Here is a 21713-nt window from a genome sequence, read left to right as displayed (position 1 = left end):
CAGAGAAGGAGAATATTCCGCCATGGAGGATTCAGAGCTTTATAAAGATAATTAGTTGGAATACACTGTTTAGAAGCCAGCAATAAAAGCCACCATCAACAAGAATCAGTAGTTGTGGGGAAACTGAAGCAAGAGTAGGAAAAAGAGGACTTTAGCCTTACTTGCTAAAATTTCTCTTCTTGGCGATATCATGTTCAGGGGTGGCAGATCCTCCTCTTGCAGGATTCAAAGACAGCACAGAGCTCTGTCCAACAGGTAGACTTTACCCATAAGGACCCACCCATGCAGAGCTTGCCAAAACAGACACTTGTAAGACTGAACAGCACTCTCCAAATCAAGAGTTTAGCTGCCCAGTTCCTCCTGCAAAGGGGAGACTTTTTTGTGGGCATGTCTTTAAGAAGGCTGTCCCCAGCTGAACACAGCTTTCTACCGCTTCTGAAGTCTGCCAGGGGAAGACACACCTAGACAAGGGGCTTCTGGTCACAAGAGAAATGTAACCACACAGTATATTTAACAGAGGAATAATGGACAGAAGATTGCTCTTTTTGAACTTTATTTCAATTGATTTAATTTTCGTAATGTATAAACGATACAAAGGACTATCTAGCTCATAATGTTTTGTGAACTGTGAATCTTAAAGCTGTTTAAGATCCCAAATCTTTACTACATAGGCAGAATACTACAAATATATACACTTCAAAGCTAAACTCTTGGGAAATCCTAAACTTGCAAAAATGTGAGATGGCAGGCGCTTAAAAGTTCCCTCTCTCCTGGTCGAGCCATTGACCATGCAAAATTACAGATACTGCTTTGCCTTAAGGTTCTGCAATGTCATAGATAACTTGGGCATCTGCTCTGAACTTAACTCACCTTTTAACCACTTCAAAATTCTTTAACAAAAGCATAGGCTGGCAAAAGGCTCATCTCTCTGTTCCCAGCCAACTACTCTCTCTACCCGTCTTTCACCATGAGGCCACTGACAGCCCATCAATCTGTAGTATCTTACCTGCGCAAACTTGTGTATTTGTTCTACTACAGCTGCAAAGAGAGCATGGACACTTTCATCAATTAGACTCTGCATGTAATGCACAGCTTCTTCATCAGAGAGGTCCAAACGGAACTTGTCCTGCACCTGGTAGGAAGAGATTAGAAAGATCAGCCCTTTTATACAGAAAGAAAATTCTGGCCTTGTAATTGTAGAATTCCATTTTTACTATATTTATATACAAACAAGGCAAATTCCATCTTCCAAGCAGCACAAACAGCTGTCACTGGACTCAGCACAATTACAGTTGACAACTTTGGTTGGATGAACTCCTGGAAGTTTCATCACATGACATTATCTTTAATTTAAAATAATCTTTCATTCCTGGAGACTCCAGGACAATCCTGGAGGGCTGGCAACCTTAAGCACAACTGAGCTGTGGACAAGTATCTATGGAAAGAAAAATTCAATCCTATATTTCTGTATGCATTTCCTGGGCCGAGGGTGAAGAAGGGAAAACATCTGAAAGACCATCTATATTTAACAGAAAGAAAATCCTATTACTGAATCATCATCATCTAGGTGTGGTGTTCTGTCCCATCTAGTGGCACCAACACCACGTATTGAGAGCGATGAGTCTGCTCCACAGCCTTAGCTAAGAGCCCGTTGGCTTTTAGCTCATGTGGTAGAGGCTTGTGCACTAAGCTCCAGAGATCCCCAGTTTGATCCTGCCTGCCGATGACTAAGATCTGGCGATGTTACTATAGTCTAATTCCAAAGCAAAAGTCATTTCTCCCAACAACTGAAATTAAAAAAAAAAAATTGTTTTGGAAATCTGATTTTGGTGAAATGGCCAATCTATTAATACAAAGTTTCAAAACAGGCAGCCTACTCGGTGCTCAGCTAGACCAATGGGTGCCACTGCAAGAACCTACATAAACAGTGGTTGTAAATAAGCGTAGCATTCATTATGAGACACATCAAGTTGGAGCTCTACATGTGGGCAAGCAAAAATTTGTTTTATTGCAAAAATGCAGCTGAAATATTTTGGATGGTCCCAATAGTTGTTGAAAGCCTGAGAAGTTCCTTTTGCCTAAAGCTAAATTAAGAATAAATTGTCTTTTTGAAACTGTAAGGAAATTAAGTAAAGAATAGGGAATCAGTGTAAGGATGAGCACATCACTCCTATGAAAACCACTCCTATGAAAACCAATCTCCATATGGTAGATGAGACTTTGATTAATTCAGATTACATCCTTCATATGTAAACAGTTGATTGGAGACACTGGTACTCTTACATCGTTTGTTGTTTTGACAGCAGCATATTTTAAATATCACACAAAAATGGTTTGCCCAGTACTTACAAATTGTACATAAACTAAACGCTGAGAGCATAATAATTAAAAGACAAAACAACAAAGTGTCTAGCTTTTATTACTAGAGAAATTCTCCAGTCTCCACTTTGTTTTTCTTATCTCTATTCTGAATAAGCAAAAATCACTCCACCCTGAGATAAACACTGCAGATCCTGAGCATGCTCAGTGAAAACCTACGATTTCTAAAATGGTGCCCTGGAAAAAAGCCAAGTATACACACGTGTGTGTGTGCGTGTGTGTGTGTGTACGTACATACATACAGTGGCTATTGAGCATCAGTTAGCTGATCAGAACTTGTTTTAAAGGTCAGAGCTGTCAATCAGAACTCTGAAGTAATGCTTGATACTGTGCATGTGTGAGTGAGATAATTGCTTCTAAAAATACAAAGTTATATTTGGAGGAAGCTACAAATGTACCTACAATGTGCTACAATGTAGCACAAAAGGCCAGCTGCCAGCAGGCAGTTTTGCTGTCTGAGCCTGAGTCAGCGAGAGACACGATCGGAAGAAGACGAAAGCCAGGAAGAGGAACCAGAGAAAAAGCTAATGAAAAGAAGTCAGAAAAGCTGCTGCAGAGAGATAGGAAGAGAAAGAAAAAAACTGGAGTAAAGTTGATTGACCACAAACTCTGCAGCAACTGTTTTTTAAAGGAATTCCAAAAGCATTTATAAAGTAAGCCTGTTATTTGTTTAGAGTCTAAGTATAGTGTTGGATAGTAAATAGGGTTAGCGTGTGTGTGTGTGTTTATAAGAAAGCATAAAATTCTGTTATTAATTGCAACATATCTACTTAAACTTTAAAGTAATTTAAGAACTGCTGTCAGCGATTTGTTACAAGCTGGCCACTTGTAACAAATTGCTTTGCTTTTAGAATCATTTACATTATATACTATTGTAGTTTGAATGCTCTTTAACTTACAATAAGGGATTGTGTGTCATGGTTTTGTTTAGGATTTTAGGCTGGACTGTATTAGGGATTATTATTTACATCAACTCAAAGATACTTTGTTTTGAAAAAGAATACTGCCTGTGTCAATTACTTTATCGGAAGGATATATCTGTGTCCTTTAATATTTCCTTAACCCCCTTTAAACATATATCTCGGGAAGAACAGACTAAGGGGGCAATAGGCAGACTATTACAGCAGCGTCTCAAAATCCACTTTTCAGGGTAAAAACTCTCTTTTCCCAACCTCACGCAAGCCTTGACTTATGTACATTTCATTAAGGTGAAATCAATGGCTTTTCATAAATGGAAACTATCTCCTTAAGAACTGTTCAGCACTTGTCAAGATGGCAAAATCGCAGAAGTGTCTTTCAAGCACAGACACATCTACCCTATATTCAAACCTTTGTTTTAATTCAGCTAGCAACAGCTTAGCTACACTGGCAAACAGGACCTTGTTTTTCAATAGCATTGAGTGGCCAGGGAACCTAAAGTGCTTTGGGGGCATTTATTAAGCCTCACAACAGCTGGGTTAAAATGACCATTTCATAGATGTGCAGAGTGAACAACTTTGAGGCCAATATCTTCAAAGGGAGTCCCTAAAGTTAGTCGCTTAAACATCTAGCCTATTTTTCTCATGTGCTGACCACCCAGTAGCTTTCAATCGGTAACTGTGCGTGCTTAGCATCTCAGAAAAATCAGGCCCCTTGTACAGGTGGCCTAAAATTTCCTCAACTGACTTATCCATGTTCATGCGAGTCAATACACCTGAGAATAAAACCAAAGAGTCTAATATGCACTCTCTTCTAACCACTACCACTCAACCCCGCTGTTTAAAATGCCCCGTAGCAATTTCACAGGGTGACTGAACAATTTAACTAATGTATAACTACAGGGTAAATTTTGAAAGGGCTGAGGTTCAGTCTCTCATTTCGCTGGTACAAATTTGCCCCTTCATTTTGTGGTCCTAAAGAATGTTGGGTAACAAATCCAAGCACATGTGCATCTAATTAGTAGATATTAGGAGCAGAATGGACCATCAAACTCACTAGTCCGACCTCCTGCAAAACACAGGTCATAGAACCCCAGGAATTTCTGTACAAGCACATCACTTTTTGAGCTATAAGTGTATCTTTTAGGAAGGTGTCCTGTCTTCACTTCAAGAGACAGGGAAACCTCGATGTCCTTAGGTAAGTTGTTTCAGTCATTAATTATCCTCATTATTTAAAGACTGTCTTATTTCTAGTCTGAATTTGTCCAGCTTCAGCTCTCAACCGCTGCATCTCATCACACCTTTTTCTGACAGATTAAAGAGCTGTCCATTATAAGATATCTCTTCCCATGTAGGTACTTATAGATTTGATCAATTCATCTCAACCTTCTCTTCAATAAGATAAATATACTGAGCTTCTCAAGTCTCTCCCTATATGTTTGTTCGCAAGACTGAATATTTTCTGTAGCTTTTTTCTGAATCCCTGCCTATTTATCAACATCCTGTTTGAAGTCTGGACATAAGAACTGGACACATTAGAGAGATATTACTTCCCTACTCCTACTTTATATTTCTCTGTTTATATACCCATGATCATGTTTGCCCACTTAGCTACATCATCGTACTAGGAGCTGATGTTCAGTTGATTAGCCACCATTACCCCCAAAGTTCTTTTCAGAATCACTGCACTGCAGGACACTGTTTTGCAAGTTGTAAGTGTGATCTTCATTCTTTATTACTAGATGTATGACCGTGCATTTGGCTTTACTAAACTGCATGCTGTTCAAATAAGCACTCTGTACAAACTGATATGGTCATCAGTATAACTGATCTGAGCCCATCATTATTTACCACTATAAATTTGTCTCCTCTGAAGGCTTTACCAGCAATGATTTTATATTTTCTTTCAAATCATTGCTAACAATACTAAACAAAGACCCAACAATTCTCTGTGGTAACCCACTAGACATATCCTATTTATAGTTACCTTTTTATCTCTAGCAGTTAACCAGTTTTTAATCCATTTAACATAGGCTGCATTGATTTTGTACAGTATTACTTTTTTCAATCCAAATGCCATGCAAGACCAAGTCAACGACTTACAAAAGTCTATTATATAAAAAGAGTTACCTTTATGAAACAAAATTCTAATCCCATCAAAAATCAACATCGAGTTTGACAAGACCCATTTTACTTAAAATCATGTTGCATTGCATCCTTTAAGTCTTTACTGACTATCCCGTATCAGTCTTTCCATGAATTTACCCAGGACTGATTTTGTGCTAACCAGTTAAAATTACCCAGGTTATCCTTTTAAATACTGGTCCATTGGCTGTTTTCCATCCTCTGGAACACTGAAGAAGTTCCAAAATGTGTTAAAAATCAACATCAAAGGTTCAGAGAACTTTTTGGCCAGTTCCTTTAATATTCCTGAGTGCAAGTTACGAAGTCCAAAATACTTACTAAATATTAATTTAATAGTTGCTGTTTAGTATGTCCCCTAGTGATGGAACAGAAAAGATATCATCACTATAAGATATGAATACATCCTTTTCCCCTCCCCCTCCAAAATACTTACTAAATATTAATTTAATAGTTGCTGTTTAGTATGTCCCCTAGTGATGGAACAGAAAAGATATCATCACTATAAGATATGAATACATCCTTTTCCCCTCCCCCTCCAAAATACTTACTAAATATTAATTTAATAGTTGCTGTTTAGTATGTCCCCTAGTGATGGAACAGAAAATATATCATCACTATAAGATATGAATACATCCTTTTCCCCTCCCCCTCCAAAATACTTACTAAATATTAATTTAATAGTTGCTGTTTAGTATGTCCCCTAGTGATGGAACAGAAAATATATCACTATAAGATATGAATACATCCTTTTCCTCTCCCCCTCCCACTCCACCCAATTTCCTTAAGTGCTCTAGAACTGAATTCTGAGTATACAATGTGGGTGTAAACAGAAGCCAGAAAAAATGATAGATTCAGAAATATATTTATGAAGGCACAGCAAGACCAAAAGAATCAGAAGAAAAAGATTCACCTTCATCCCAAGGTATATTTATACAATTGACAACCCATCATACACGTATTCATCACAATTAAGAGTTGAAAACAAAGATCACTCACTCATTGCTCTGTAACATAACAACCTTATAGCAGCTGGTCACATATACGGTTATAACTTGCCTAATGCAAACTTTTTTTTAAATTATAAGCCTTTTATTTTTGATATTATACAGTTTCAACTTTTACCAAGCCACTAGGATCCCTATTTAGAAAGGTACTTTAAACATGGAAGTAGTCCCCAATTGACTTCAATGAGACTAGTTATGCTTAAAGTTATACACATGATTAAGTACCTTCCTGAATCAGTGCAGGGGTATTATGAGGACACTTCAGCAAAAATGTTAGCTACATTTATCTAAGAAAAAATGAACCCCCTGTAATGCTGAATGTGCTTTGCACAATTCCTGTAATCAAGCACATTTTCTATCCATCTTTTAATCTGCTTGTAGAAGAATGTCCTCTTTGAGAGCCTTAAAGGTACTGATGTTAAGATGCTGTATCAGCCAAATGCTGGTAATGACTATTAAATATTTATTGCCTTTCTTGAGAGGGGACTGGCACACATTTCTGTTCAAATATACCAATTCTGCTACAGTTAGATTAAAATTAGACTGCTATTAACAATCGGATCAAATGCTGCTGAGCACTAGATCCTTGCATGACCGATTTTCAGTGCTGTGATAAAAAATGACTACTGCAACCTAGGTGAGAAGGAATATCATGAAATGACAAATTATTTCTTGAGTTGCAGTAATACCAGAAGCAAGATTAATGAATATTGACTTATGGCTCTTATAACAAAACGAATACTAAGGTGTTACTTCTAATCTCTCAGCAGCAAAGTAACCCATAGTTTCTCAAAGAACAGGTGTTACTGGGAAGAGATTTGTGAGTTTGAGATCAGATGATTTTGGCCTACCACAGAGAGATTAAAAACAAAGACATTAACCTTGTGCAATTTATATACAGCCTCATTTTTGGAATTTAAATGATGCCAACTCTCCTCTGTATGCTTTTAAAGTTATTCCTGGTTGGCTGCCACTCACCAAGAGAAAGGAGCATCCTCTGCTCAAAATGTACAGGATAAATCTGACTGGATTTCTTTGCCTAGATTCCACAGAGGTGTGATTAAAAAATAAACTTTTCTATTTAATCAAATTAAACAATTCCATATGAATATTGCCTATCACTATTTGTATGTTCTAGAATGAGAAGCTTGGACAAAGATTAAAAGGTTTTGTCTTTTAAGGCTTGATTATATTATTATAGCATCTAGCAGCCCTAGCCATGGACCAGGACCCCACTGTGCCAGGCACCGTACAAATACAGAACAAAAAGGGCTTAAAGTCTTCCCACTATTTAATTGTATTGTATTTTCGGTAAATTAATAATAAAATTATTTTTGGTAGGAAGCAGGGTGTGCTAGGAATTTTCCAAATACAGAAGAGCACAACTCTCGTCCCAAGAACAGATAACAGGTAGGGAGAAGAGAACAACAAATAAACAGTTAAGTTAACAAATACATATGATTATGACAAAGCTATACTCCAGTTACCCTCAAGCATGGCAATGACAGTATGTTTCTTATAGTCTTCATAAGCAACCTGACTGCGGGGTGGAGTCAGGCCATGAGGATGAAGTAAGGAAGGCCCTTTTGTGAGCAAGGGATAGCATGGATGAAGGCATGGAGACAAACAGAAGAAGTTGTTCATTATTTAAATTCTATGCATGAAGGAAATGAATAGAAGGCAAAAAAATCTTGTCTCTGTTTTGTTCATTGCAGGCCCACCTAAAATGTGAGCTCAGCTGGCTATCAAAGAAAGTAAAAGGAAAATTGCAATAGAATCTTAAAGCCACTTAGCTGTGTGATCTCAACAGATCTCAGACAAAACTGGGTTAGACTTGATCAGTAAATGGTTGGGAGACATCCAAGAAACAAAAATGCTACAGGAGATGAAATTGGAGATTTAGCAGGTGATACTCCCCTCAAAATCTTCTCTGAGCCACTGACCCAGCACAGGGCTAGGAAGCAGTGTGATGCTGGACAACAATTTGTTTTAACTGATATGCGCCAAAGCTCTTTGATATTCCATGACTGCTGCACCAAACAGGTTTCACAGCAATTGGAGAGACTGCAGAGAGAGTATCAAACAAAGCCTCTTTCTACTTTGTCCAACAGAGAAAAAATTCATACAATATTTGTTTTAACATGGCCTAAGCCACACTTAGTTGGAAATTCTGGGTCAACTATATAAATTATATCTGAGTTATTGCTATTGGGAATATTTTACCTGTAGTGCAAATAATTTCCATGTGGATGGAAGTAAACAGAGTGTCATATAACTGAATTTCAAGTGTTTTACAAAAGAAGCGAGAACACATTTCACACATCCTGCTGGTTCCATAGGCATGTAACAGTTTATTTCTCGATTCATCATGCTTATACATACTAAGACATTAAAGTATTAGTTATTTTGCTAGGATTCCTTTTTCTTAGTAAGCTTAAGAAATATACAGGTAAGTATCAGGGAAAATAATTTACAATGTTATTGTTAAAGATACAAGTCTTACCTATCACCAGTCTGAGGGTCTACACTGCACTGTTTCTGGTTTGACTGGACTCCCTTTTAAGGCAGGCAGCACTGATCCTTAAAGCAGTCAGAGAAGTTGCATATGAGCAACATACATCCTTCTGTTTCCCAAAGAGCTAACCACGTTGCCTCTGCAACACTGCTAGCCTGAGCTGAGGTGTAGGCTAGAAATGTAATTATTTTCTCCAGATTCATTAAAAAAAAATCTCTAAAGCAGTATAGGATGGCTAGCTGTATATTAATAAACAATATAAAAAGGACTGACTGCACATAAATATTCACCAAAAGCCTGAGATAAAAGATTGGCTTTGTAGCTTGCTCAGTAGCTTAACAAATCTGAGCTCCGGGGGGACAAAGAAAGGAAAACTAGTTCCAAAGCCAAATAACTCTCATGCGGTGTGATCTGCTACCAGTTCCCTCTTGCAGGCATTAAATGTTGTCCAACTGAGAAACGGCCACAGATCTCATTTGTGGCAGCATCACACAGGGAGGGAGGCACTCACTTGGTGACAAGGTTCCAAACTGTTTAGGGCCTTGCAAGTTAAAGCTAACACCTTGAATGTCACATAAAAGTTCACAGAAAGCCAGAGCTAGTGCAGGAGCACCTGTGCAACATGCTCTCAATGTACTGAATTTCAGTTGCTTGCATGGCCATGCAGAACAATACCACTAGGACACTAGGCTATCTCAAGTGTGTGTGTGTGTGTGTGTGTGTGTGTGTGTGTGTGTCTGGAAATCGTGTTAAAATGTAACATTTTAATTTTACTTTGAAGGGGAAAAAAAGTCTGAATACTGTCCCACAAGTACTGACCATGGAAGGTCTGCTACATGGGACTTCTTTCTTCTTGTTTGTTGAAAGTTAACTTGATGAAATCTAGTACAAAATTCATGTGTACTAGTTTAAATTTGTAATTTGTTTTGCTTTGTTAGAAACAGTAACAATCTTGGGAATACAGAGAAAATAACCAATCCAATGCATAGTTATTGCCCACTCCACCAAATTTTTGTGCAAGAATTGAATATTTCCCATGGCCACAGATCTGACTTCCCCAAATAATGGATTAATAGATTTTTACACCAGAAGGGATCACTAAAACATCTAATCAGAACTCTCATACATTACAGGCCATTACATTTCACCCAGTTATCCCTTTATTAAGCCAAATAACTTGTGTTTGATGAAAGCATACCTTTAGGAAAGAGATCCAGGTTGATTTCAAGACCTCAAGAGATGGAGAATCCACCAGCTGACTTGGTAGTTAGTGCCAATGGTTAATCACACTCATTGTAAAAAATCTATGCCTGAAGTGATTAGTAACTTGCGGTGCGAGTTCAAGCCTAAAATTTTCAAGATATTTTGCAAACCTTGAGCTAGTTCTTTGGGGCAATATGTTATCAATATTTAATGCTTATCCAAAGTGGCTTGAATGCTCCATGTAGTTAAATGAGAAAAGAAACCAGTGTTCACATTTTGACTGAATAGTACATATGACAACCTTTTTCCTTAAATTCTCTGATTGATATTTATTTCACAGACTAATTATAAGGCAGTCATTGTGAAAGCTGTCTGCTACTTGTGCCTCCAGCAAGGTTAAGTAGCACTGCAGGTGTTGACTATGATTAGCTACTTAATAATTTGATCATTGCAATACAGAATCACTCATTGCAAAGGCAGCTAGTGACACTTTAGACATCTGTGTGTCTAGAACTGAGTAACTAGATCGGCTTTCAACTTTTTTTCATTTGCGGACCTCTAAAAAATTTCAAATGGAGGTCCAGACCCCTTTGGAAATCTTAAAACAGTCTGCAGACCACAATGGTCCACAGACCATAGGTTGAAAACCACTGATGCAGATGAAAAAGCAGTCTTTTGATTAAGCCATATACTACACATGTATGTATACACCAGCAGCACCATTGCTAGGACTTAAAGAAAGGCATTTGATATCAAATTCTATACAGATACTAGAATGCTTTGTGCAGGGATTTTTACTGTTTTGCATCTAAAGTTGTTTATGACAGTCAGCATTCAGCGTTCAAGATGGAGAATCTAGTCTTAAGTTTCTGCCTTGACTCCTACCACACTTCATAGTTCCCTGAACATGTGCATTGTCTGGTTATCTCTGCTCTACAGTATTATGTAAAAAATAGTTAATTCTTTCACCTATTCAGACGTTTCTTGCATTCACCTGGATAAATTTACCTAGGTAGTGTTCCAGAGAAGACCACAGCTTTTGTTTTTAGGCAAAAATTGTACCATATCGAATAGATTACACTTTCTATGAAACCATCTACAATTTTCGGTAAGGTTTTCTCTACAGCTGCAGTTCTTACAGAGATGGATAGAAAAATGAAGTTACTCACCTGTAACTGAAGGTTCTTTGAGATGTGTGGCTGATATCTGTATTTCACTGAGGGGTTATGCGCATGCGCCATGTGCCAGGAGGCTGAGCTTTTGAAAATAGTACTGTGTGGTAGTCCTTGCATGTGCTCTGAGCCGCTTTGTGGTCTCACCCAAGACAATAAAGGGCACAGCATACCGCCGGCATCTCCTGTTCTCTCTCTCTACCACAGAGCTGTTGAATCTACAGCAGAGGGGAAGCAGGGTGGGTTTGGAATACAGACAGGGACCACACCTCTCGAAGAACCTTCGGTTACAGATAAGTAACCTTGTTTTCTTTTTCAAGTGATGGTCCCTATTGTACTCCACTGAGGGTGATTAAAAAACAGTACCTATGTGGGAGAAGACTGTGGAATGCAGGACTGCTACTCCATATGAAGCATCCATCATGGAACCATGGACGAGAGCACAGTCCGTGGAAGAAGTGTGTAACGAATTCCATGTGGCTGCCTTGCATATGTCCATGAGGGGCATGTTGTGGAATGTGGCTGTAGCTGATGCTTGCACTCTTGTGGAATAGGCCCGAATCCCTTAAAGTGGGGATCGTCCCGATTATTGATAGCAAGATAGCAATGCGTAATGAACCGAGACACACTTGGAGATTCTTTGGCTGGAAATGGCTTGCCTTATCATTCTCTCCGCTATGGCAAAAGAAAGCTGAGGAGATTTCCAAAAGGGTTTTATCCTCTCAAGATAAAAGCCAATGCCCTTCAAACACCTAATAAGTGAAGCCTTCTTTCCTCATTCGAGGCTTGGGGAAGAAGGTAGGTAAATGTATGTGTTGATTGAGGTGGAAATGGAAAACCACCTTGGGCAGGAACTTGAGGGGGAAGTCTTTATGGAAAGTGATGAAAGAGGGGATTAAGCAATCATGGTTCCCCATTTCCCAACCCTCCTAGCCAATTTAATGGCTATGAGGGAAGAGAGACTTTAATGGAAAGGAGAGAGTGACCATGAGGCCATAGGTTCAAAGGGGCAGATGTCAACAAGCTGAGGGCAAGGTTAAGGTCCCGGGGGGGAGAGGGACATAGGTTGAATGGGAGGGTATTTTCATACAAGGCCCTTCCAGAACAATGCAGTTAATGGATGGGTAAAGATTGAATGACTGTCTTCCGGCAGGTGAAAAGCACTAACGGCAGCTGCATGCACCTTAATGGAATTGAGGGCCAGTCCCAAGTCCTTCAGATAAAGAAAATATTCCAAGAGTAGTAGAATGCTCACTGCTTCACGGACAAGGTTCTGCCAGGTGGCCTTGGTAGTCAAACGTGTCTATTTAGCTAGATTCAAACGTCTTGTGGACTCCTTCCTGATGCTTGAGAGGACATCTCACACTGCCGGAGAGCGTTCCTGCGCTAGTGGAGTGTCATCCAAAAACCAAACCGTCAGGTGAAGAGTGTATGGGTTTGGGTATCAGTTTGCTGCTGTTTGGGTCAGTAGCTCTGGGAACATCCGAAGCATGAGTGGCAGGTTCTTTGACATGCAGAGAAGTGGTAGCCAAAACTGGCAAGACCAGAAAGGGGCGATCAGAATGGTTGTTGCTTTCTCCCATCTGATCTTGTGGATTATTCGTAGGGGGAAGGGAGGAGGCATAATTTGTCTGGTCAGACTAATTGAGGACTAGGACAAACTCAATCACAGGGGGGCCAGTCCCTCCCCTTGAACAACACTGGGTGCATTTGGTATTGTTGTGGGATGTGAAAAGATCCCTCACATCTTTTTCCCATCAGCCAGAGATGTCCGTGATTACAGAGTCATGCAACTCCCATTTGCAGTTGATGTCAAAGTTTCTGCTGAGAGCATCAGTTTTCATGTTCTGGGTAGGTAGGCTGTTGTCAAAAGAATATAGTATGTGATACACCATTCTCAAAGGTATGTAGCGATCTGACACATGGCTCAAGATCTTGTCCCCCCTTGCTTACATAGACTGTGGTGGTGGTGTCTGACATGACAAGAACATGTTGGTCCTGGATGGTTGGAATGAATGCCTGGCAAGCTTTGCATGCTTACCGGCATTCCAATATGTTTATGTGCATCCTGGCCTCTCATGTTGTCCAGGTGCCTTGTGTCATGCAGTCTTACATCTGAGAACCCCAGCAAACACAAGAACAAACATTACTTCCAGATTACTGATTTCTACTACTGGATTGTTAATTAGTGGAGGTTAGTGAAGCCCAGACAGTTTTAATGCAGTAATGTTCCCTACCAATCACAACACGTCAGCCATCTCTTAGGCCATACTATAGCTGACTTGTGGCATGGTACTGACTTACTGGGACATCTCAAATGCAAATCAGATGCCCCACATCTGTCACTTCATTGATATGAAGTGCTGTCTAGTGGTTAGAGCAGAGAATCTCTGGAGCTTATCTATTTATCAAATGTGTATAACACCTAATTGCCTCGCAGATGTACTAAGAGAATTACTTATTGATAAAGTACTTTATACTGCCTTTTACCAAGGATCTCCAAGTACAAGAGAGAAGGATTATTAATGTTGGTTTTTCCTGAACCAAAGGACTCCCATTGACTTCAGTGGGCACTAGATGAGGCTGTCAGTTACAACTTCTGTAACCTAAAGCAAATCACTTCACTGACCTCCATTTTTTGGTCTGTAAAATGGGGGCATACTATGGATGCAGAAGATTTCAACCTGTGAAATGTCAATGAAAAAAACAAAGCCTCCCCCTTTCCTTGTTTTCTGACAAACTCTCCTACTCATTTCAAAGTAGTATTGTGCGGATTAGTTAATATTTGCACAGGGATTTGAACATGCAAAGTGCTTTGTAAGTGCCAAGCATTATTATATTCTCCAGCAAGAAAATTGCTCCACTTGAATCACCTGAATCTCACTGCCTTTCTGCACATACTTAACTACCCATATGTAGTTAACAACTGCTTGCTGGGGGCGGAGGGAATTTAACATATCCTGACCTATAAATGAAACAATAGTGACATCTACTGTAATCAATGGACATTTGAAGCAGAGCTCAGTCAATTAGAGCATTGTATTCTTTAATGCTTGCTGAGTTCTTTGTGTGTCGATGAATCACTCTTCCCTGATGTTTTCTAATTTAAAGGTCATATTCACTATGAAGGACAGATACAAGCCATCTGGCTGTTCTGTTGAAAATGGGAGGCTTTTTTAAAAATTGTTTTTCTAAGTGTGACAATGCGGTGCTCTCCTTATATCTGGAGAATGACGATCCCCCTTTTGAGTTACTGGCTTTGAAATTGGTTGCAGATTTCAATCATTATTAAAAAAATATAGAATTGCTTAATTTGAAAAAAAACACCCCACAATTAGCAATTACTGTAGCAGCTGCACTTTACTGAAAGCAAGCTGTGTTGGCAGGAAAAAAAGGCATTTATATTATGATTACTAGTTATACAATGGCAGAGTAACATACATAAATTAAAAAAAACCAAACAAATGGAGTCCAGTGGCATCTTAAAGACTAACAGATTTATTTGGGAATAAGCTTTTGTGGGTGAAAAAAACCCATTTCTTCAGATGCATGGAGTGGAAACCACAGATGCAGGCATTATTATAATGTTAGGGCAGTCCCTATTCTGGAAATCTTCAGATTTAGCAAAAACAGGCCAAAAAAAGATAAAGTGGAAGATTCAGAAAAGAGGGATTACCTTGCCGGGAGGCGGGGGGAACGGCACAGCACTGGGGAAAACTTTTTACTTCTCATTCTAGTTTTAATTGTGTGAAATTCTGTGGGCAAAGTGGGTCTTTAGAAAGCACTACAACTAGAGATGGCAAATTGCAAGCGAGTTCCATGCAGAGGGGTGGGGAACCATGAAGAAGGTGCTAGTCCCTCTGACTGTTTCCTTTATAAGTAGTGATGGGAGGAGAAGATGGGGAGACCAGAGGTGAGAAAGATTAAGGCTGCTAGTCTTCAACTATGGTCTTCAGAGCCATTTGTCTCATGCTGAAGCATCTGATATTATCTAATGCTGAGACTTCCTGCTAGTTGTAGTCAAGACTAGGAGTCTTAAGAGTGCTCCCAAGGCTGCATGCTCATTTTTTTGTGGGGGGTGGTGTGGGAAGGGGCATTATTCCCTGAGTTTCACGGATTTACCTTTCTATCGGTTAGGTGTTTCTGTGTACTACATTTAGTTTTAGTCCTGTACAAATTTGAGAGGCAGCAAGAGAGCTTTTTTCCCTGAGCCTGAGGAGGTTCACAGCCTGGCATGTACTATACATATATGGAAACAGAATATTTTTAAAGTTGGAAAATTGGGGAAATTTTGACTTGGAAAGAACTCACTTAACTTTCTTAAGTGCTACCCACAAAATATATACAATTTAATTTTTGAATCTGATATTAAACATAAGACTGTCCAATTATGTTAGCATCAATTTGCTTTCAGAGATTTGAACCTGAAAAAGATGGTTGTTATTGAAAATAAGTAAAAAGACAGGGCCTGATTTTCAGAAGTACCGTGCATCCACATCCCCAGCTAAAGTCACTGGAAGTTGTTGGTGCTTTAACAATCAAGTCCATATAGTTCTGTATTTGCTGTCAGGGCCCCTAATGGAGCGGTATGACCTAATGGTCAGCCAAGGATGGATTCAGGGCCGCAGTCCGAAGTCAAGCCAAAGGTCAGAGTGAGGTGCTACACCAAGGGTCAGTGCCAGGGTAGGAATCAGGAGACACATCAAAGATTAAGACAGAACTGGAGTAAGAAGCCATGCCAAGGGTCAGGCTGCAGTCAGTCAGAAAGCGTGATAACAGGAGCGACAAGTGACAACCAGGCAAAGAAGCAGAACATTGATCTCAGGAGTCTGGTCAACAGCAGACCTACCAAGTAGTTGCTCAGATAAGGTGTGGGATAGGAACAGGAAGCTTTATAGCCAGTGGTGTCCAATCAGGAGTCTGCTGCTAGTCACCTGACCCAGCTGAGACACTGGGTGTAGCCTCTGGTAGTGGGGTGATAGCTACAGTTCCTTCATCTGACTTTGCAGTGCATTGGTACAGAGGGCAAGGCTCTCACTCAGCCAGGCCAGAGTTCAAAACCCATAGCACCTGATAACGCTTACAGTTTTCCTATCTTGGTAAACAGCAAAAGTCACAATTTGGCACTATATCTTCCTCTCTGAATAAAGAATGCAAAAGAATCTTCACAGATGAGGTAGACAGGAAGCTGTGCTTCACTTGCTCCGTCCTGTGCCATAAACCATGTCAAACAGGTGTAATCTATACGTATTTTACAGAAAGCTGTACATGACATGCTGCTATTTCCATTTTTTCTTCCCTATTCCCGTATTTCACAGCTATCGGACTCAAGTGATATCTGGGCAATTTGCTTTCAGTTATATTTGAAGGTTGATTATAAAATTACATTCTGCCAGTTAGTCCCTTGAGATATAACACATTACAGGAAAGATGATGATTCTTTGGAGAAAGCAGCCTCAATTTATTAAGAACTTGCCTTCCTGTCCAAACCTCAGCTTGCTGATATTTTCCTCTTAATTCTTTAGGCTTTTCATAGAGAGAAGGAACATACCATGTATATGGTGCTAACTATGGTTTAGAGGGTCATAATTTTGAACCTCTGGTTTCTCACTTAAAGGGCATCTCTAGTGACAAAAGGGCATCTCTAGTGACAACCAACTGTTAACCTCAAAATAAGCATTTTCTGAAAAAAGTCTACTTAACACCCCCTCTCCCCCCATATTGTATTATTTCACTATTACTATAGTAAAATCAAAGACTGATTTCATTCCATGGAATCTGCTTTCATGCAGCTCCTTGTCAACCGACTGTGTCACATCCTGATTCGCACGAACAGGAAAAAAAGGTACACTGTGCTCACAATTCATCTGCATACACCTACAGGGAATACAGCAAGTGCACCTTCTTAGTATGTGCTTTGTTTATTCATGGAAAGGTGGTGGTGAAGTACAAGAATGAAAGGAAACTCAGTCTGTAAAAAATGGAAGCCTCAGAGTTTATTTGTACTGTGTTTTACTTTGATTTTTATATTGTGCCATAATGATAAGCATAACATCAGGGGTGAAGGAAGAAAGTTTTATATTGAGAGGTGTTTTAAAAGATTTACTAATTCCTTTTTTTTTTAATTACTACTAAAATAGAGTATTCTGAAGCTTTTTTTGGGGGAAAAAAGCTAAAGAAGGATTTTTGGTGAAGTCCTCACCCACAAACCAGTAATAAATAAGAGAGATGAGATCGCTGATACCTTACACACTTACACTGAATACCAAATGTGTTGCTGCAGTCGTGTACATGATCCCACCTCCTCCCATGTATTCTGAGAATGTATTCTTTGTCAGCTCAATATGCAAAGTTTGCACGTTAGACTTGAACCCATAGCCTGGCAGCATGATGTCTTAACTTGCTGTCAGACATCTCTCTGGTCACAAACATGCTTTCATAACAAAATCTTTCCTTCCATCAGTGAGCTTCATAGTCCCTGCACCCTCAACATATATTGTTCACTGGAAACCAAGAGCTGTAATATAGTTGTAGATTCACCTCCACTAGCTTTAGCTAGAAGTAGAGTAATTTCAGATGTCTAAAGATAAACACGTTCCTTTATCTTCCAGTCCCTGCCATCTCTATTTATATAAACATAGTACTGTTAGAGCAATCTACACCCATTTGATATTAACAGCATTATTGTTGTGTTTACGAAAATACTTCTGTGTGCTGGATCACTATAGCAACTGAATTCTTCATTACAGTAATTAAAGCATATAACCCTTTTCAGTAAGCCTCTCTTGCTTCATGATTATGAGCATCAGCTTTTTTTTTTTAAAGCATTCTACTTCCCTTAACCCCCACATATTTCATTATAATTTAATCACCAACATAATTAAAAAAATATTCTTTTTCCTCTTCATGTTTAAAAGAGGGTTAACCTAAACATTATTTTCTTGCTGAGTTTACTTCATTACTTCAGCCAACCCAGCAGATAATCATGTTTTTCCTCTCTGAATGCAGCCCTGTTGGATCACTAGCCCATCATTAAAAGTATAGCCATTGTAAAACTGAGAACAGCAGAATCTGAGTACTTACTTCGGTCCTAAATGAGAAAATGCTGGTTGTGAACATCCGTCTGCGTTAAGAGGCAGAGGGGATTGGTTAGACAAACAAAATGTTTTTAAATCTTCACTTCAATCTTCCATGAAGGTGAAATTATGGCTGAAATGGCTATTGACTTTACTCAGACACCAAATGTAATTTAATTTTACAGGTCAGTCCAAAACGGATCTTTAGCTAATTTGAGTTTCTTGAAATATATATGGATTTTGTGTTCAAAGCTTCCAAAAAAAAAAAATCAACTTGAAAACCTGAAAACATCTATTTAATTCTCCTACGAGGTACAGTATTATCTTGTTAAATTACTTTGAACAAGCTTGTCACTCAACATAAAGATAAAACAGCTAGTTCCTTTGTTATTAGTATTAAAAAGCTCCCATAACTGATGTCAGACTGGCCATTGCATGTTTAGTAATTGAAATACAGGTATCTCCACAACAACAATCTTGTCTTGAATCTAGCAGTGATTTATCCATGTTCTACAGAGTACCACGATAATGTTTCTGATGGTGCCTGATTCTTCATAAAGTTTTGCTAACAGTGTATAATTATTTTTTCTTTAAAAGTAAAAATGAAGTCAACAAACAGAGTGTAGAATCTCCTAAAAAATCAATGTAACTGTAGCTTTGGATAGAACTATAGATTTTTTTTTTTTTTTTTTTTTTTAGGTCATAAAGCCAATTTCTGCCTTGAAGAGAGGACGTAGGTTCAAATTTTCCTTAAAGATGATTGGATCCTTCTATAAAATGGAATTTCTCACAAAATCTAGTAGTGAATTCAAAGTCTAATATTTAAACTATAATCATTAAAATCCATGGGAAGGAATGGTTCTCTTGGCTTCTAAGCAGTAGAGTATTTTGAAGCTATAGAAATCTGTTTGAAAACCTGAATACTGACATACAAGTACAAAACCAAACCCAAAAAACAAATAACCACGTAAGAAAAATGTGATTAATAAAGTAGCAGCAACAAAATTGAACAAATAAATTCAATCTAATAAAGGAGCCTTAGTTACTCTTCTGAGAATATCAAGAATGAATCCAGACCATTTTACAGAACTGGTGAATATCTTGCTGTGCTGAGAAACCAAGATGACTTTAATATGCCCTGTTACCGTAGGTTTTTTTGGCTTAACTGATAGTTGTAAGCACTGTATTTCCCTTCCTGACAAAGCAGCATTTCAAATGATGGAACTGATGTGCTTTTCTTTTAAAGTATTCATAAAATAGGTTGCGGGTACTGTGTCAGTTCTAGTATTTTACTGCAAGAGGCAGCTAGGAGGGAGAAACCACAGGACAGAGCATCTTATGAAAGACATAGATGCCAAGGTATTAATAAGTAGCAAGAATGCTGTATCCTAATTGGCAACGAACACTGTAAGAGTGAGTTTGATAAAAGCAATGTCAGGAAGCTCACGAGAGAATGTCCAAGAAGAGAATGAATACTATTAAGTCAAGCAACAGTGAACTCCTGACAGAGATGAATGAGATTGAAGTAAGTGGTATGTCAGAACCTGAAGGCTTCAGATGAGAAAAGGACCAAGACTTTTGAAATTTGGTACAACTGCCAATTATATTTCTTGATGACTGTTTCCGTCAATGATAAAAAAAAAACCCAAAACCTTGCACCAGAAACCCATAGATTCTTGAAATCAGAATCTGACTTTATATAGCCCAGTCAGAGGGAATTCACTTGTGATGTTGGAGACCTAAATTCAAGTCCCTGCTCTGCCGAATTCAGACCATTTGGCTCCCAGATATTCTGCAATAAATGTCTTGTTTTTTTCCACATAATATTTCAGAAGGTCTTTTTCTTGCTGATATGGAAGAACAACAAGTTCTGAAACCTTGTTTTTTTTTTTTTTTTGTGAAACAGAACTCTGCTTTTTCGGCCAGCCCTACTGAAAAGAGATTGAACTAATTCTCTGATGTTACAGAAGATGCCTGTGGCAGAAGTGGAATTAGAACACAATCCGCTTGGACCCCCCAAGTCTGGTGACTTCATTAAAAAAAAATAAATCTTTCCCCTTAATGATGCAATGAACTTTATTCTACTTAAAATAATTTGGATAACATTGGTTATGTTAAAACATAAAAAAAGTGTCCATTAAAAATAAAATTCTGACTCTTTCTGCATTATGGAGAACTCTCAACAGCTCACTATGCTGATAGAAAACTGCTGTTGATGACAAATACGGAATATAAATTTCTTTTAACATGCTTTTTATTGAAGTCTTGAATACAACTAAGACAAAAGATATCTTGATTTACAGTGGAGGTTATAAAAAACAACATTTACCTACACTATCAATGTAATGTAATTAGGGCCCCACCAAATTCACAGTCCACTTTAGTCAATTTCACGCTCATAGGATTTTAAAAATTGTAAATTTCATGATTTCAGCTATATAAATCGGAAATTTCATGGTGTTGTAACTGGAGGGATCCTGACCCAAAAGGAATTGTGTGAAGGGGTTGCAAAGTTATTGCAGGGAGAGTTGCAGTACTGGTACCCTTACTTCTGTGCTGCTGTTCGTGGTGGAGCTGCCTGCGGAGCTGGGCAACTGGAGAGTGGCAGCTAAGGCAGAGCCTCTGCCAGTAGCAGCACAGAAGAAAGCATGGCATAGCACGGTATTAGCGCCCTTACTTCTGTGCTGCTGCCTGCAAAGCTGGGCCCTCAGTCAGCAGCCGCCCTCTCTGGCCGCCCAGCTTTGAAGACAGCTGTGCAGAAGTAAGGGTGGCATGATACGGTATTGCCACACTTCTGCACTGCTGCTGGTGGGGTGCTGCCTTCAGAGCAGGGCGCCCGACCAACTGCTGCCACTCTCTGGCCTCCCAGTTCTGAAGGCGGCACAGAAGGGTGACAATACTGCAACCTCCTAAAATAACCTTGTCTACCTCCCCCTCCCCCCCCCGACTAACATTTATATGAATAAGAATACTCCAAGGTAGAACAGTTAATGTAACTTTAAATAAAATACAATAAAATAAAAAACACTCATGCTTCAGAGATCAAACCAACTTAACTAGTGGGGTGTTGACCTCTGACTGTTTCTTATGCTTCCTAACTACCCTTAAGCTCTCCAGATGCAAGATGACACTATAGCGCAGTGATCACCAATCTTTGGCACGTGGCCCGCCAGGGTAAGAACCCTGGTGGGCTGGGCCGATTTGTTTACCTGCCATGTCCTCAGGTTCAGCCAATCTCGGCTCTCACAGGCTTCGGTTCGCCACTGTAGGTAGGCCAATGGGGGCTCCAGGAAGCAGCATGG

At 39.1% G+C, this 21713-nt stretch overlaps 1 protein-coding gene across 3 annotated transcripts in view; it reads right to left on the bottom strand.

Annotated features, from left to right (window-relative positions):
- The window catches only part of PIK3C3 (phosphatidylinositol 3-kinase catalytic subunit type 3), a 132730-nt gene that overhangs the window by 7748 nt on the left and 103269 nt on the right, over positions 1–21713 (bottom strand). For all 3 annotated transcript variants that reach the window (XR_007773106.1, XM_050943569.1, XM_050943570.1), the window contains one exon: positions 1007–1132. Coding sequence is in view for 2 of the 3 variants with exons in the window: in XM_050943569.1 (XP_050799526.1) it covers positions 1007–1132 (126 nt within the window). In the remaining variant the exon portion in view is untranslated. The remainder of the gene's footprint in view (positions 1–1006; positions 1133–21713) is intronic.

The sequence above is a fragment of the Gopherus flavomarginatus genome, chromosome 3, assembly GCF_025201925.1.
Source record: "Gopherus flavomarginatus isolate rGopFla2 chromosome 3, rGopFla2.mat.asm, whole genome shotgun sequence".
Lineage (NCBI taxonomy): Eukaryota > Metazoa > Chordata > Testudines > Testudinidae > Gopherus > Gopherus flavomarginatus.
Note: the sequence above shows the minus strand (reverse complement) of the source record. Positions and strands in the feature narration are given on the sequence as shown.